The sequence below is a fragment of the Brassica rapa genome, chromosome A07, assembly GCF_000309985.2.
Source record: "Brassica rapa cultivar Chiifu-401-42 chromosome A07, CAAS_Brap_v3.01, whole genome shotgun sequence".
Taxonomy (NCBI): Eukaryota; Viridiplantae; Streptophyta; class Magnoliopsida; order Brassicales; family Brassicaceae; genus Brassica; species Brassica rapa.
Window position 1 is genome coordinate 9,907,213 of NC_024801.2, and position 16,503 is coordinate 9,923,715.

Here is a 16,503-nt window from a genome sequence, read left to right on the forward strand (position 1 = left end):
ACGTACATTAGTTACCAGAAAGAAAGAAAGAAAGAAAGGATACTTTTGTATAATTTAATTATTATAATTGGTTAGCCTCGTGCATATCTTCGATCACCATGTATACTAATCACCCCTGCTTCCAAATAGATTATTACAGAATCGCTAGTCAGGAGTGAAATAAAACAAGCTGGAATAAATTCTGAAAGAGAGAGAGAGAGCTAATGTTTGTTCCTTAGCCAAAATATGACTCGATATTTAAATCAACTAATCAACACATAAAGACAAAGTGAATCACATGAAATCTGCAAAGGAAGGTAACATATAGAAATTGGAATAATTCTAGTCAGTTTTAACTTTGGATTCCTTTTTGGCTTTGCTGAGTTTGTGCTTCATTGTCACGAAAAAGAGCAATGCTCCTACTATGGCCAACGCCTTGATGAAGCTTAAGAGGCGACGAAAAAACTCGTTACCTCCGAACAAGGCAGGGTTTGTAACGGCGTGATCCGCAAGCTACACAAAACGTACATTATACTCAGTCCTCAAAAAGATCCGTAGTCTAAAATTAGTACACATGGGTCTCAAGAAACGCACCTCACGGAATTTCGATACGGCTTGCTCAATTTGCTGCTCGTCAAAGTTTGACTTGTATAAATTGTGTGCCGCATCATACGACATAGTTTCGTTTAGGACCTAAACAAAAAAACAAACCAGGAGACAAAATAAGGAAAAAAATGAGACTTGAAAGAAAAATTAATGGCTGAAAAGGAACATAAAAATGTTGTTATATACCCTTTTGAACTTGAGGTAAAACAGTCCCAACTCTTCAACGTCGATGCGATGGTTGTAGAAATCATGATGTATCATTGTTGCAATGCCTTGTTGTAAAAGCTATATAAACCACAAGGAAACGGATCAATTTGGGCATAAAATCAAGAGATCTATAACTATATAAGCGATGCAGCTCAAAATAAAAGGAACTACATAGTATTACGAGTCTTAACTATTTTTTTTTCTTTTTTTTTTAATCAAAACTGTTTTATATATTTAAGTAGTGACCTTGTTCTAGTTAGAGTTGGTTCTAGGGGTTCAAGTTTTTATTATAAGAGCAAACTGTACCAAGAGGAAAGCTCCAAAGAAGCTGCCATAGATGAAGATAAGTCCACCAAGAGTCTTCACTATGATACTAACTGCCATAAGATGCTTAATCTGATCTCCTGAATAGCCTAACTTCGGTCTCCAGTAATCCTCTGTTCCTTCCCAATTGGATCTGAGCTCCATGTAACTAAATATAACAAAGAACAAAAAGTCCCACTAATTAAGTTTAGGGTTTTTAGTAATTAAACCCCTCAACTAAAGATGAATCGTAAAAAAAACTTTCAACTAAAAATCCTGTGAAATAAACCTTCAACTTTAGTTCCGTTAATATATGTTACCCTCCGTCTAAAAAACCGTGACAGAGGGTGACATATTTTAACGGTTTATAAGTTGAGGGTTTATAATGTTGAAAACTTAGTTGAGGGTTTTTTTTACGATTCGAAAATAGTTGAGGGGTTTTATCACTAAAGGTCATTAAAAGGTTTCTAAGTTATTTATTATCCATTTATACATTGTTTTAGATTGATTTGTAAGCCTTTAAAACTAATATATATTTTTAATACATTAATATATTATAAAATTAATTTATACATCTTAAATTAATAATTTTCAACACGATTTACAACTTATTATAACTTCAAAATATTAAATTATTTGATATTTGGCAATAGTGATATAAAAAAAATTGTGTATATCATCATTTTCAAATATCAAATAATTGAAAATTTCTAAGTTATATTAAGTCTTAAGTAGTGTTGAGGATAATTCATCCATGAAGTCAATCTTTTTATTTGGAGTATGACGTACTTTTTCTTATTTTCATGATTTTCGTCATCAGGCTCATACTTTCCTATTTTCCTATATTGTTCTTGATTTATTGTATTACTTTATGTTTCAAATATATTATTGATCAAGAAAATAAAAATATAATGTAGTTATTCAGAAATCAATGAGAATAAAAATAATCATGCATTATTTTGGAGGGGGGGGGAGAAGTATGAGCCGGATGACAGAAATCATGAAAATAGGAAAAAGTGCGTCATATTCTAAATAGAAAGATTGACTTCATGGATGAATTATCTCGACACTACTTAAGACTTAATATAACTTAGAAACTATAAATTATTTCATATTTGACAATGACGATATAAACACACAAATTTTTTTATATCACTATTGCCAAATATCAAATAATTTAATATTCCAAAGTTATAATAAGTTGTAAGTAGTGTTAAAAATTATTAATTTAAGATGTATAAATTAGTATACAAATATATGAATGTATTAAAATTTATAAATTAGTTTTAAAGGCTTATAAATCTTAAAACAATGTATAAATGATAATAAATAATTTAATAACATTTAATGACTTTTAGTGATAAAACTCCTCAACTAAAGATGAATCGTAAGAAAAACCCTCAACTAAAAATCCAGTGAAATAAACCCTCAACTTATAAATCGTTAACATATGTCACCCTCTGTCACGGTTTTTTAGACGGAGGGTAACATATGTTAACGGAACTAAAGTTGAGGGTTTATTTCACAGGATTTTTAGTTGAGGGTTTTTTTTACGATTCATCTTTAGTTGAGGGATTTAATTACTAAAAACCCAAATAATCTGATACAGGGAATGCTATAAGTAAGACACGTCACTGGACACGTCAGCTAAATGAAAGAGAGCAACAAGAAGTATAAAAACAGAAGAAGCTTTTGCTTGGAGAATTATCGAAAAAGATCAAAAAGTTTGTTAGAGTCTTCTTCTTCCTTTTCTCTGTGGTTACTGTGATTTTCCTGTGAATTTTCTAGGAAAATCCCTCAATTGTTGTTCTAGAACTGTTTCTTCTTCTAAGTTCTTCACACATTGAGAGTTGGTTTGGCGTTTTATGAACGTGATTCCAAAGTTACTATTCATCATCTTCTCCAATACAGATTCTCTGTATCAGTGGTATCAGAGCCGTCGCGTGACTCGCGTCCTCGGATCGATGGTAGAGCTCGGTGATTTTGTCAAAGCTTGGTGATCGGAATCATGGCAGAGACTAGATCGCAAGAGTTGTTGGCGCCTGAGTCGGAATTGAGTCTTCAGCAACTTCTGGAAAGATTGCGCCTCCGTTACGAACGTGCAAGTTACGCTGAGCATCGTAATCTCCAACCGGCGTCTGCTGTAACTATGTTCAACAATCAAGAATCTGTTCCAGCATCGACGGTTAGCGAAGCTCCGATCAAAAAGCGAACAAAGAAGATCCGTCGGATAATATCGCGTGAAGAGATTGACGATCGAAGGTTCAAGGGGATATGTGTGTTCTGCGACAAACCGGAAACTCCGGAGCACTATCACAAGAACGCAAGACTTTTCATGATAGATGGTGATGAAGATCAACTCTCCTGTGATAAAGATTCGCACCAAGATACTGAGTCACTTGAAGTATATTCGTCGGCTTCGATTCCTGAAAGCGATTCAAACCAAGACGTTGAAGCAGATTCTGTTTCTCAGCTTGAGGAGTTCGAAAAAGAGGTATCAGCATTCTCTTTGGAACCAAGCCTTAGTGTAGATCAACGTCAGTCTATGTTGCTTCAGAACATTGGCTCTCAGCTACTAGTCAATGGTTCACACTGTGTTAGTGTTTGGCTTGCTCCAAAAATAGAAGAATCCTTCATTTTAGATGTGGAGCTGGGGGTTCAGTTGATACAAAAGGCAGTAGAAGCTACTGATTTCGTTGAGCACCACTTGTTTGATCAATTGTCTCTAAGACAGCTCAAGAGTCAAAAGGACTGGACTTTCAAGTACAAACTCAAGAAAAGAAGCCAGCATTTCAGTGACAAGGTTTGTACAGAGAAGGAAGAGCTTCAGGTGGTTGTTAGGGACAGTATCAATGATGGTTTTGGATGGGATCACTTCGGCGGTTATTATGAAGAGATGCTAAGAGTTTGTGCTACTGAAGTTGAAGAGCTTGTAACCCTGAAATATTCCAAAACATGGAGGTTTAAGTTCAGGAAGAACAAGCCAGCCATTGCTTTATGTGGAGAGCAGGAAGAAGACAAGTGGGAGCATTTAAATGGAAACATGCCTTCTGGTTTTGATTGCAGTATGTGTGTTGTGTATATGCTATCTGACTTGCAAGCTACGTTAGAAGGATGTAGGGTTACGGATAGGCTGCGGAACTTCTATACGCAGAGGTGGCAGAGGGTTGCTGTGAGAGGGAGATGTGATAGTCCGCAGAAGCTTATGGCGTTCTATGAATTGGTGCAGAGTTCTTGGTTCCCTAAAATCTTTTGTGTGTCCAATGGAACTGGTTCTTTTACAATATGGCATCGCTGGAGGTGCAAGGCAGCCTCTACTTCATATGAAACGAAAGAAGCAGAAAAGTTGAAGCCACTGACTGAGTTGATTGCAGATAAAATAAAGATAGTTTGTCCAGACGAGGGAAGAGTTGGTCGTATTGATTCAAGCGTGTGTACTACTGTGGTTGAAGAACGTGTGCTCCTGAAATTGTATAAATCTTGGCAATTCAAGTTCAGAAGCATGTTTCAAGTTCAATTCACAGACGAGATAGAGACCATCAAATGGACAGGTTGTCTACTTCGGTTGCAGCAGAAGAGAGTCTTTATTCTTTGGAACGGTCAGTTTGTGCTTACGGCCCTCCAAACAGACCATGAGGCGGTAGAATGTGTCAACGGGCGTCAACTACGTTCCTTGAATATATTGCTCGTGTTGATGTTGCTGGAAATGGAAAATGCAAAGAAGTGTGGAAGAAAAGTGCAGAGAAGAATCAAGCAAGACAAACTTCTCAAGTCTTGGAGATTCAAGTTCAGAGGCAAGATGGAGACTATCAAATGTACAGATCGTCTCATTGATCTATGGAAACTGAGCGTTTTAACTCTGTCGGCAGTCAGCTTGATCATTTTAAATGAGAGTTGTCTCATTGAGAAGCTGCTATAAGAATATTAGAAAAATTGCAGGCTGATTCTGAAAGTTGCAGTGGAATTTGATGTTTCATGGCCAGCGAAGAGAGTGTGTTCTTGAGCTTCATTTCAGGGTGTTGGCTGTGGCTAAGCTGCTGAACTTCTGTACCAAGAGGTGGCTAGTGGGTATTGTGAGATGGAGATTTCTCTGAGAACGTATTGCCATGCCACAACAAACAGTTTCTGAGTTTCAAGCTAACCTTGTGATCAAGGTTTTTTGAAGGGGAAGGATTTGATACAGGGAATGCTATAAGTAAGACACGTCACTGGACACGTCAGCTAAATGAAAGAGAGCAACAAGAAGTATAAAAACAGAAGAAGCTTTCACTTGGAGAATTATAGAAAAAGATCAAAAAGTTTGTTAGAGTCTTCTTCTTCCTTTTCTCTGTGGTTACTGTGATTTTCCTGTGAATTTTCTAGGAAAATCCCTCAATTGTTGTTCTAGAACTGTTTCTTCTTCTAAGTTCTTCACACATTGAGAGTTGGTTTGGCGTTTTATGAACGTGATTCCAAAGTTACTATTCATCATCTTCTCCAATACAGATTCTCTGTATCATAATCAATAACTGAGAGGAGCATCTGATATTACTAGGAATCTCACATAGGAAATGAGTTACGATCTAAATAATATATAAAGGACACTTGTGACCTAGTCCACCATCTATCATAAAGAAGAATAAAATTTCAAAGCATCTTGCAACGTTTCTTATGGATTCTTGAAATCCTGCGAATTATAAGTAAAGATAGTGAAAACAGAGGAGGTGGTAGATGAGTCTTACTCATGCCAAGCAGAGAAGAAGAATGATGAGGCAAAGAGAGCTCTTCCAATAGTTTCGACATAAGGGAAAGTAGCAACTTTTCCTCCTAAGTTGTTCACTTTTCTCTGCACAAAATCCATCTCCGATGCTTACTGTGTACCCTACAAAAATAAGCTGGACGAAAGAGGATGAAAATGAGGAAAAGAAGTTGGGAACGTTCGACGATTGTGTTGAAAGGAAGTCTTACTCTTTGTTCTTTAACTAGCGTATGGAGGAGGAATTTGAAGACAAAGCCAAAATAAAAATTGGTGATAAAATGATGATTTACTAGAGAAATTGCAAGTCGGTCTTCTTCTTGAGAAGAATATTAAAAAATGCACGTTCTAAGCGCTTAAAGTAAACTTAAGAATAATTAACTGTTAACACGATAACAAGAAAAAGTGAATCTTTCTTGTAGGTTTTTAATTCGGAAATTGTAAGGTGGCCAAAGAAGATACTTAAGGACCCGTGATGTGCATAGTAAAATGTATTGACAGGTGGAATTATGTTTCTACGGTGCACCATTAATCAATGCCTCATTCTTTACATTTCTATATAATTGGTGTGTTATCACGAAAAAAAGCAAGACACTATAAGAAAAAAACTATTTAAATCCAACATAGTAATTCCAATTCGAACACATACAAACAACGGCTGTAACAGCTCTCGACACTTATTTTACGTATTCGACACTTGGCTACATAGCATGCAAGACTTAAACACTGGATAGACGACACTTGTTATAACAATTCACACCAGACCAAATCATTCGCAATTCCTTACGTGCAAAAAGAGTTGATAGATGGAAACAACTCATACAAGGATTTTGTGAAAACATAAGTAGAGAGACTGCGAAGAGGTAGTCAAAGAGGAAATTAAGTTCAAGGGAGAAGAACACTGCCGGTAAAATCCACATAATCATCTATCTAAGAAGGTGATATTTACTTCTTTGATTTTTGTTTGTTATTCTTTGTTTGTTATTTTATTACAATCTTGTTTAATCTAGTTTGGTAACAAGATAGATCTCATTTAAACCCACATGATTACATTAATATCACAACTGTGCATGGTCTTCTTAATTTATCACAAGAATTATGAGTCATGGCAGACAAGACACCTACTAATCTTATTCTATCACAAACCTCTTTCGTTGAAGATGGGGTTATTGACTTATATGCGAGCAAATTAGTTGTCATGTGAATGCCAATGGATCCAATCATGTCAGTATTATATTTAAGGGTGCTATTATCCTAAACAACTGTGTTATGCAACACACATCTCTATCATATAATTATTTTTGATTAGTGTTTTTGTGTAAACGTTGACTTCAAAAACACCCAAATCATGATTCTCAATTTCTCTAAGATGTAAAACACGTGTAGATCATTTTATAATGAACATATTAGGCCTTTAATTTGTTAAAGACGAGCCGGTCTGCGTCAATAGTGGTGTTTGTTTATTACGACTTAGTAGCTAAACCAACTTCCTCGCCAATGGATGCCTCTATTTTCCATTCATCTCTATTATTCTTCTCAACTTATAAACTTTCTATTTAGTTGCTTTTTCTTCACTAAAGATTCATCAAAGCCTAGACTTTTTGGAGCAAGTAAGTATCTCTTCACCTTAATCAACACCTCAATTCTTGTTTCTTCTAGTGAAAAATAATAAATGAGAAAAAAATTACTTTTAGAAAAAATAAAACCAGTTTGTTTCTAGAGTTCTTGGCTTAACAAATGATTCTCATAAAGATTCTTATATATATATATATATATATATATATATATCCTCTCTATGATGATTTTGAAGTGTTTTTTTTCCTGTTTTTGACCGCTACTTAATCAGATTTCATAGCCAAAATTGACATCAAGAACACAATCCGAGGATGTCAAACGTCAAGAACATGATGTGCACAACCTTAACAAGGTCAATGCCAGCAATTGCATTCTTCGGTAGAATGGCATTTGCCCTTGTCTTTATCATCTCGGCTATCCAAGAGTAAGAAAATTAAAGTAATCCCTCACAATATTTGAATCAAGAAAGCTTGACCTTTATGTTACGTACCTGATGATCTCAGCTATGCTGATCATTTTGGTGGCGGTGGCGGGCCGCTAGAGAAGGCGGTGGGACCAGCAGTAAATGTGATGACCAAATATGGCTCTAAGGTTCTCACGTTTTACACGGGAATGCAAGTGGTCGCATTCGATGTAAGACTCTTAGAGTTTTCACTCATAACCGCAAAGGGAACTGCAGCTTTGTGGTTCATCTTTGGACAATCTATGCCTGCTTACTTCTTGGTAAAACCATATATTTCCATCTTGAATTTTATTTATTTTGTTTACAAGATTCTGATCTATAAAATTGTTCTATTGATTCAGCTCGCAACACAAATGCTCTCAACTGTTATTCCTTTCCCTACAAACTTGAACGACTTCACTCAGGTTAGTAATTAGATTTGACGCCTCGTAAATCCACACATATTGGTCTTATGTGATCAATTGATTAACAAATATTGTGATTGGTTTGCAGAACTTGACGTTAATGGGTGCGTTGCTCTATTACATTGGATTAAAACATAGTATCGACAACCTCGAGGAGGGAGAGAAGAGCAAGGAGAAGGAGAAAGAAGATGACAAGCCCTCCACTTCCAAATCCAAAGCAAACTAAAATGTGATTTCACAAAGTCATTTGCTTTGTTTCGGTAGTGGTTATTGCCTCTCTCTTTGGTTTCGTCATTGGCTCTCCTTTTCGTCCCCCGAGCGCGTTGTTGAATATGGTATTTTGCCTTCTTTTTTGGTTAAGCAGACGACTCTCTTTGATATCAGTTTTCGATCGAATGCTTTGTCTTTTGTTATGTTTCCTGGTTCCTGTATTGGATTGTTCAGCTATGAAACGTAGGGTTGATATGGTTATATCCATCAACGACATTTTATTGGCTATAGAAAATAGGAAATCCCACGTTCAGGGTTGAGCACAGTACCACTAATGACGTGCTTTCAAGTAAGCGTATCAAAGTCGCTGACCAATGAAAATGGTAGTAAACAATTTCACAACATCAAAATCATCCATCTTTAGACTAAAGACACTAGGAACACAAGAAGGGAGATAGAACTCTAAACAAAAGCTCTATCTCTAATCAAAACATCTAATACAAAGGTATTTGTGGATAATTGGGGTTTTTAGTATATTAGATTGGATATCAATCGTAGTCATTTAATGATTTGACTAAACGTGTTCTCTAAACCAGAAAAACGTACACGAAATATGTCGCTTTAATCAAAGAAGAATTGACATAAAGGACTGATAAATGATCACGTATACAGCTACAGGCTTACTTTCAAGAAGTTTGAAAATTTCCGTGTTGAACTTTATATAGATATACTAGGGTCGGCCCGTCCTTCGGACGGGATGTTAAAATTGAACAAATTTTGAAATGGTTATTGTTTGATTAAGATAAAATTTGTATATATTGGTTAGTTTTAACATGTTTTAGTAAATTTTTATAGAAAATGTAGTAATGATGTTGCCATAAATCCGAGTTTTTGATAAATATAAAATAAGAGTAGTATGTCCGGGAAAGATATATAATATTTTAAAAATTACATCGGATATAGCAGAAGAACTTGTCCCCTTCAATGCTTTCGATGTGTTTTCGTTCACTGAGAGAAATGAGGCAACCAAATTTGCAATGCAAAACACGACAGATAGTAACTGCAATTAGATTTGGTCTATTATGTTAAGTGTTAAGAAAATTTAAAGATAGTTCTATTGTAAATATTAAAAAATAATATAATAATAAATTCATACTTATATAAAATATTTATATATATAAATATTAATAATTTATAATTTTAATGGGATCATGTATTTACATAAAATTTTCTTAAAAAATAATATTATCTTATTATTTTATCGATTTATGTTAAATTTTACTAATCCAAAGTGGAACATGAAAAATTTATTAATTTATAAAAATTATTTATTTATATATTATTAATTTATAGAGGTTCTACTGTATTGCATATTCATTTCAAACCAACTTATCTATGTTGGAATATAACAAATTTTGCATTATTTATATAAAATATTAAAATGATGTGATATACAAATAGATGATATATTATTGTTTTTTAGAAAAAATGTATTTTATAATATAATTTAACTTATTAATTATATTATTTGCTATAAATTATGTTAAACTAATTATGATTAAAATGATATTTGAATTTAATATATATGACTGATTATAAAATATTTTAGACTATTAGCTTTATTAGTACCAAAAATATTAAAATTATTACCTACTACGAAATTACTTTGTTTTTTTTATTTAAACAGTTATAACTGAGGTGATCTAAAAATGTCACTGATTATTAAAATGTTTGTATTAAGTGTTGTATTAAAATATATGATTTAAGTAATTGGTAAATAAGAAATATGTTAAACTACAAAAAAAATAAAGATGGTGTTTTTATTCGTGGTGCTTTACTTGATTATGTGGTCTAATGAAAAGAAAGAAAACTCAACTATATACAACAAACAAAAAGAATTATGAAAAGAGGAAACGAAGAACCAGATGTATTAAATTTGAAAGAACCCAAAGTTTACAATTGCTAGATAACAAATATATGAGAATTATGTAGAATTTCCTATAAAGGTGGTAAGGAGCTTTCTCACCAGGGGTCCATCTAACCATGGTCCATTACATTTCTTGGAACTTCTGAGTTGGTTTTACTGCTCTTCCTACTCGAGTCCTTTGAGAAGGAGCATTCATCTCAAAGGTCAAACCCGAGTCTGAGACATCAAAACTACTACCAAAAAGATTCCTTTTAGCTTCATTAACCAATGAACCTGAGAGAGAAGTAAAGACGACAGCCAAATTAGTATCAGGCTCAAACATGTGAGTTGTGTTTGCGCTTTGAACAAATAAGGACTTACAGCCACACAAATCCAAGCTAAACCCTTTAGTCTTCACCATTGTGTATAGACGATGGTCTAATAGAATAGTGGAGCTTCCTGGACCACTGATAAAAGAAAGAACCATCAATATCATAAAGAAAGAACAATTGTTGTGGTTATCAACGTTGATTACTTACCTGTTCGTGTCAAGTTGCTTCAATCATCCACTGTTATGATTTGCTTGTCTAACACCAAATAAAAACAACAACAAATACTAAGATCATGTTCTTGTTAACCAAAAAATAAAACAAATCGTAGCTATTAGATAACTGAGACATCTAATATGAAATCATGCATCATTCAAATAACGGTATCTAATTGCTACCAATCAAATGTTTATAACTATAAGAAACTCATAAAACCAGTGCCTTTAAGAGGCTAGAGATGCAGAGTGGTAAATATACACCTTAAAAGCCTTCTGTTTTAGATCTGGAAGGGTAGCATTAGATTATTCATCAAGAGCATTGACAAAGCGCTAGTACCACAAAGCCAGCAACAGTAAGTTGTTTAGTGAACTACGAATCCAGAAAAATTATAATACAATCACAGATATTGGAAAATTGTAATACCTACAAAGTCAGGTGACAATTGGCTGTTCATATTCTGATTCATCACCTCTCTCCAGCCTAGGAAGAAGCACATGCCTTAACCAAACCGGAACCTCCGCTGCATCTCGCGCCGCCGCGAGAGATGTGGTCATCATCTCCAAAATTTTCACTTGTTGTCTCTACCGAGTCTGCCACAGAAAAACATTATAACCCAAATACAGAGCATATGTGTTTAAGCCACTGAAAATGAAAACCAAATCCGAAGTTTCATTTACCAGTGAACCTGAACGATCACTTTTGAACTGTTCATAGTGGTATCACGATTTGTCTTCATCACTTTCTCTCTCTTAACACTGTAAAAGTGAAACAACATCCTTCACAGGCAACATATTTCACAGTTAAAAAAAAACATGCAAAAGAGATTTACCTTGCTCTGCAGAGAAGGAGATGTTCATTTCACACGAATATCCTTCTACTTGTCCAAACACTCTTCCTGTGGGTATACATTCCTTCCATCCCCACGTATAAACTTCATGGCTCTCTATACCCAAACCAAAACAAATCAAATTTACAAAATTTGAAGCAGATCATGTGGTCAAGCTAACTAAACATCAAGAAAGCCACCTGTTACTGCCACATAATGAGCCCATCCAGCTTCAGCTTTCTGTACACAAATCTCTGGAAGCAGAGGAAACGGCTATGGAGACTCCTATAAAAGATGAACTCGACTAAAACTCATAACCATAGAACAATCAAATTAGAACACAATCATACGAAGAAAGGTTAGTGAAAAGCTTACACCGTGCTTCCCTGATGTGACATAGCTTTAACCTAGATCATCCGTCGAGCCCATGTGAAACGCAGTTAAGAATCTATCAGTTCTAACAAACGGTGTGAATTCAAACGGATTATCAGTACTATCTTTTAACAGGAAACCAAAACCTATGCTAAACAACAGGATCAATGCCATACCAAATCAATATTAATAATCACGATATGGCTCACATATAACAAAGAAGAAAAGGGAAAATTAAAATTAAAAAAAAAAAGATTAGATAAACGTGTTTAGGTCTACAGGAAACAATACCAAGAAGCATAAACAGCCTAGAGCTCATAAAAATAAGAACAATATGATGAATAAAAAATAACTCATAACGACTGATATACAAAAGAAATCAGAATGAATAACTCACGTTAACATCGACCATGAGCAGATCCATCCACATCAGCTCTCCACCACGCTTAACGTTCTTAGCCTCCCAGAATCGAAGCAGTCTCGCCTCCACAACGAATGAGCACCGCCCAGCCTTGAGATCGGAAAAAAAACCTTTGTCATAACCATTGAGAGAGGTGAGGGGTAAGATTTGAGAATGAGTGAGGTGTGAGATTACAAAAGTGTAGATAGAGCGATTCGCGTCGGTTAGATTGCTGCGTATTTATTCACGATCTAGCAGACGAACAGGCAAGAGGTAGATTCGTAGTGGGATGACGAATAAAGACGATTAAACCACAAAACACCGTTACAGAATCTGACGATCGAAGACGAACGAAGAACACGAAGGAGAATGTATCGATTGATTAGGGTTCCGTACATACTTGTGGGGTTATGGGCCGCAGAAGAAGCGTGTAACGAAGCCCACTGCGAAGGTTTAATGAAACGGTGAGGATCCGACGTGTCTACACCATAGAGCTCCTATTTCCACCCTGTCATCCGACGTGACTTCACGGGAGAGAGACAAAGCTTCTTTTATATATAAAGATAGTGCTTTGGAATTTATTTCTATATTTTTCTGAAGTAATCAAATGCAATTCCAAGTCCAAGAAAATATGTTCAACAATCTATTGCTGGAGAGGTCATATCAATGATATCGCCACATTACCTACCGACCTTATCACGTTTGACGTCAAGGATAATAGACATTAAATTTCTTGATGTTTCACTTTCATGATTTAATATTTAAGCCATAGTACTTGAGAAATCTTGAAGAATCTTGTGACTATTCTTTTCAGTACCGAGTCCGAGCCATATTGATTAATTACTCGGAAAAAATCATCTCTGTGTAAATGTTTTACTACACCTCTTGGTCTTTATCACTATTGTACCGACATTCTCTTACTGCCTTCATCTCAATTGATGCCGCGACAAAGGCGTAAATGCAAAGCTTCTCTTCTAGGTGATAAACCTAGAAGAATCTATCTCTTTTTGAAGGAGCGTAACAGCAGGATCTTCATTTCTTCTTCTATTGTCCATGTTCTCCGTTCTACTGCTGACTGAACTAGGCGCTACCGACTTCGATCATACCTATCAGTAAATGCAACGTCAATAAAAAAAAATTAAACTTTTTTTTTCATATATAAACAACAAAAAGTGAAAACTCTTTCATTTGAGAAACTTATTTGACATTTATCAAATTATTAAAAGAATAAAAATTTGTTATAAAGCAACTAATGTGGACGGCTTAATGTCTCCTTATATTTTCAGTATTTTTTTCTTTAGGGCAACATTATTGGAAGTCTCTTAAGGCATCCTTTAGGAGAAGAGGGTGAAAACCAAGGAAGAAAAAAAGAAAAAAACCTTTAATTAAAGATTATTTTTTATCTTCCAATGATCGAAAAAAAACAAAACAAGGGACTCTCTCCCTCTCTCTTTTCATCCCACCAATAATGTTGCTCTTATTACCTTCTTCTATTTCTTTGATATAATAAGTTGCTTAGTAACAACAATGTAAAACTGTTTAACTTTTAATATCACTACAAAAAAATCAGTGATAAATGTATGTACGTAGTCATTAGTCAATAAATTTGATTTTATTGATATGTTAAATAATTATTTGAATAACAATATGATAATCCATAGAAGATGAAATAATTTAGTCGATAGTGCAGTGCATAAAGTGATGCGGAAAATTTCACGAAAAAAGTCGCTTAATAACACTGTACTTCTCATGTGTGTCCACAATTGTATGGATCAAAAATGGGCCACAAGTGCAATACCTTGGCTAAATGGGAGTGAGTATATATGAATAGAATACTTTATTAAACACCAACTTGACCTATAAATAAAATAAATTAATAGTAATGAGAAACTGTCAAAATCTGGCGGTGGCATGAAGTATCAGTTAAACCAAGTCCATTTAGTGCTGGGTTCGCGGGTCAACCCGCCCCGACCCGCTCCGCCCCGCTGCGGGTTGAATCATTTTTTCGATTCAAAAACTCGACCCGCATAACCCGCAACCAAAAAATTTCATATCCGCACCCGCCCCGCCAAAACCCGCGGGTAACCCGCCAAACCTGCGGGTAATATTAATTATATTAAAAATAGTTATTTTAATTAAAAATGATTATTTTCTAATTATATAATAATTATTTTAATTAAAAATAATTACTTTTTTATTTATATAATAGTTATTTTTAAAAAATACTATTAAAATAATATATTTATAATTAAAATTATATAAATATTTATTGTATTTTTATATATTTTACGAAAAATGTTTTTTTTTTTGAAAAAAAAACTTTTTTATTTAATTTGCGGGTTAGCGGGTACCCGCGACTCAAATTCGGCTGATCCGCACCCGCCCCGCTCAAAATACTCTCGACCCGCACCCGCATCCGCGATTTCAAATTTTCAAATGGTTCGACCCGCACCCGCCCCGCGGCGGATCAAACGGGGCGGGACCCGCGGGCAATGATTAAAATTTCCAGCTCTAAGTCCATTGGATCCTAGTTACAGTGGTCCCACCTCTCAACGTCGGTTCTTTCGTTGCTTTCTCATGTTTCATCGTAATCATCCTCTTCTTTTTTTTTTCTCATGTGAATATGAGAAAAAGTCCTCAGAACAAAATAATAGTGTAAGAGTTGCACAAAAAAAAAAGTGTAATTGGTTTTACGTTAGACTTTGAGTAACAAATCAAATTTGACAAAAACAAACCTGATTGCGTTTTATCAAATCGTAAGAATCATCGAAAAATGTTACTATAAAATAAGATTATCATATTAGTAAATTAGGGGAAGAAAGTAAGAAACAAAGAATATTATTAGGTTGGAAAAATTAGAATTTAGAAGAAAGAAAAGAAACGTAGGACTGAGAAATCCAGCAAAGCCACAGAAAATAAAGTAGAAAAGTTAAACAAAACAGCTAAAGTCCTTCCTTTCATTATCTTTGACCATACCCAAACTGTGTGTACAGTCCACATAAACATACCACCTTTCTATGCATGACACACGCACACGCCTCTTTATATATATAACACACGCACACGAATCTTTAAGGCTCACATATCAAAACTCTATCTTCTCCCTCAGATCTTCACGGAAAAACCACAAATCTCATTCTAGCTTCCAAGTCGGTTATTTAGTTCTCTTCTTCAACACCCGTTTAGTTCGCTCTTTATGTCTACTACGATGAAGACACCGGTTTGCAGCTCTGGTTCTGGTAATCAGCGGCAGCCCAGTCGCTTACAAAAGCGACCTCCGGCGTTAAAGATAGTTCCTGCTCCGGCGAATAACTGGAAAACGGCTATTCCTCTCCTCTCGCCGCTAGCTCTTTCCCCAGACTCACCTGTCTACCAACCGTCGGTTGAGAATCCGACGAAAGCTGCTGCGGTTGTGCCTGCGGTAGAGAAAACGCCGGTTTTCAAGACGTGGCAGCATCCTGCGGCGCCGTTTTGTTACGAGACATCATCGACGTTTGTTCCACCGTTTGTACCTGTTTAGTTTTAGATCCAAAGGTTCAAAAAAGTACAGTTTCTTTTGGTCTTGTGTAGATCTAATGGCCCACATTTACGCGCTGTGGTTGGAACAACGCTATTTTAGTAATAGATAAATAAATTAAAAGAAATATTAAGTAACATGCGTCTGCTTATCGGCATGGTGCAACTGCAAAACGCATAGATAAGTTGGTCAAACGCATAGAAAAGTCTTATCCGTTCGTTTCCTTCTGCAATAATAGACTGTCTAATTTAATTACTGCGTATGTCTATGCGTATAAGAATACTACGTCGTTGAAATGTGCGAATACAACTAATGTGGACTGGCCGTACCTGAATATTGTGGGCCCTTAAGCAGGAATTTTTTTTTGGCCCACAAATTATTAATTTCAGGAAAAAGGTTTAAAATTCTATAGCTGGGTTTGAACCCACGACCTTAGAATAATAAAGGTCACG

At 35.2% G+C, this 16,503-nt stretch overlaps 3 protein-coding genes and 1 long non-coding RNA gene across 11 annotated transcripts; 2 read left to right on the forward strand and 2 right to left on the reverse strand.

Annotated features, from left to right (window-relative positions):
- Window positions 1–101: 101 nt before the first annotated feature.
- LOC103828771 lies at window positions 102–6,309 on the reverse strand. Of its 2 annotated transcripts, none has more exons than XM_009104407.3 (6): window positions 6,043–6,309; window positions 5,817–5,956; window positions 1,099–1,264; window positions 772–870; window positions 574–672; window positions 102–492 (listed from the first exon to the last, which is right to left on the reverse strand). In XM_009104407.3, exons 2-6 carry the CDS (start codon window positions 5,933–5,935, stop codon window positions 322–324), a joined length of 654 nt encoding a protein of 217 aa, XP_009102655.1. In that variant the 5' UTR covers window positions 5,936–5,956; window positions 6,043–6,309; the 3' UTR covers window positions 102–321. The 2 variants fall into 2 exon arrangements, with proteins under 2 accessions (XP_009102655.1, XP_009102654.1); XM_009104406.3 differs by having other exon boundaries at window positions 5,817–5,969.
- Window positions 6,310–6,571: 262 nt separating this feature from the next.
- LOC103828772 lies at window positions 6,572–8,756 on the forward strand. 2 transcript variants are annotated; one of them, XM_033274244.1, is made up of 6 exons: window positions 6,641–6,768; window positions 7,391–7,440; window positions 7,677–7,829; window positions 7,909–8,128; window positions 8,210–8,272; window positions 8,361–8,756. In XM_033274244.1, exons 3-6 carry the CDS (start codon window positions 7,717–7,719, stop codon window positions 8,496–8,498), a joined length of 534 nt encoding a protein of 177 aa, XP_033130135.1. In that variant the 5' UTR covers window positions 6,641–6,768; window positions 7,391–7,440; window positions 7,677–7,716; the 3' UTR covers window positions 8,499–8,756. The 2 variants fall into 2 exon arrangements, with proteins under 2 accessions (XP_009102656.1, XP_033130135.1); XM_009104408.3 differs by lacking the exon at window positions 7,391–7,440 and having other exon boundaries at window positions 6,572–6,768.
- Window positions 8,757–10,277: 1,521 nt separating this feature from the next.
- LOC103828773 lies at window positions 10,278–13,938 on the reverse strand. 6 transcript variants are annotated; one of them, XR_625395.2, is made up of 8 exons: window positions 11,963–13,935; window positions 11,766–11,879; window positions 11,614–11,691; window positions 11,360–11,526; window positions 11,197–11,265; window positions 10,928–10,975; window positions 10,770–10,855; window positions 10,278–10,682 (listed from the first exon to the last, which is right to left on the reverse strand). It is a non-coding gene; the product is annotated as an uncharacterized LOC103828773 (long non-coding RNA). The 6 variants fall into 6 exon arrangements; XR_004448973.1 differs by having other exon boundaries at window positions 11,197–11,526; XR_004448971.1 differs by having other exon boundaries at window positions 10,928–11,526; window positions 11,963–13,933.
- Window positions 13,939–15,526: 1,588 nt separating this feature from the next.
- LOC103828774 (uncharacterized protein At4g14450, chloroplastic) lies at window positions 15,527–16,306 on the forward strand. Its single transcript, XM_018652811.2, has one exon. The coding sequence runs from the start codon at window positions 15,731–15,733 to the stop codon at window positions 16,052–16,054; it is 324 nt and encodes a 107-aa protein (XP_018508327.1). The 5' UTR covers window positions 15,527–15,730; the 3' UTR covers window positions 16,055–16,306.
- Window positions 16,307–16,503: the final 197 nt, after the last annotated feature.

Bases quoted from the DNA above. Each gene is read 5' to 3' on its own strand.
- LOC103828771 (XM_009104407.3), bottom strand. From the start codon at position 5,935: ATGGATTTTGTGCAGAGAAAAGTGAACAACTTAGGAGGAAAAGTTGCT. The intron at 871-1,098 runs GTACAGTTTGCT...TGGTTTATATAG, and splicing joins TCTTTGGAGCTTTCCTCTTG to CTTTTACAACAAGGCATTGC. The intron at 493-573 runs GTGCGTTTCTTG...CGTTTTGTGTAG, and splicing joins CCGTATCGAAATTCCGTGAG to CTTGCGGATCACGCCGTTAC.
- LOC103828772 (XM_009104408.3), top strand. From the start codon at position 7,717: ATGTCAAACGTCAAGAACATGATGTGCACAACCTTAACAAGGTCAATG. The intron at 8,129-8,209 runs GTAAAACCATAT...CTATTGATTCAG, and splicing joins CTATGCCTGCTTACTTCTTG to CTCGCAACACAAATGCTCTC. The intron at 8,273-8,360 runs GTTAGTAATTAG...ATTGGTTTGCAG, and splicing joins ACTTGAACGACTTCACTCAG to AACTTGACGTTAATGGGTGC.
- LOC103828774 (XM_018652811.2), top strand. From the start codon at position 15,731: ATGTCTACTACGATGAAGACACCGGTTTGCAGCTCTGGTTCTGGTAAT.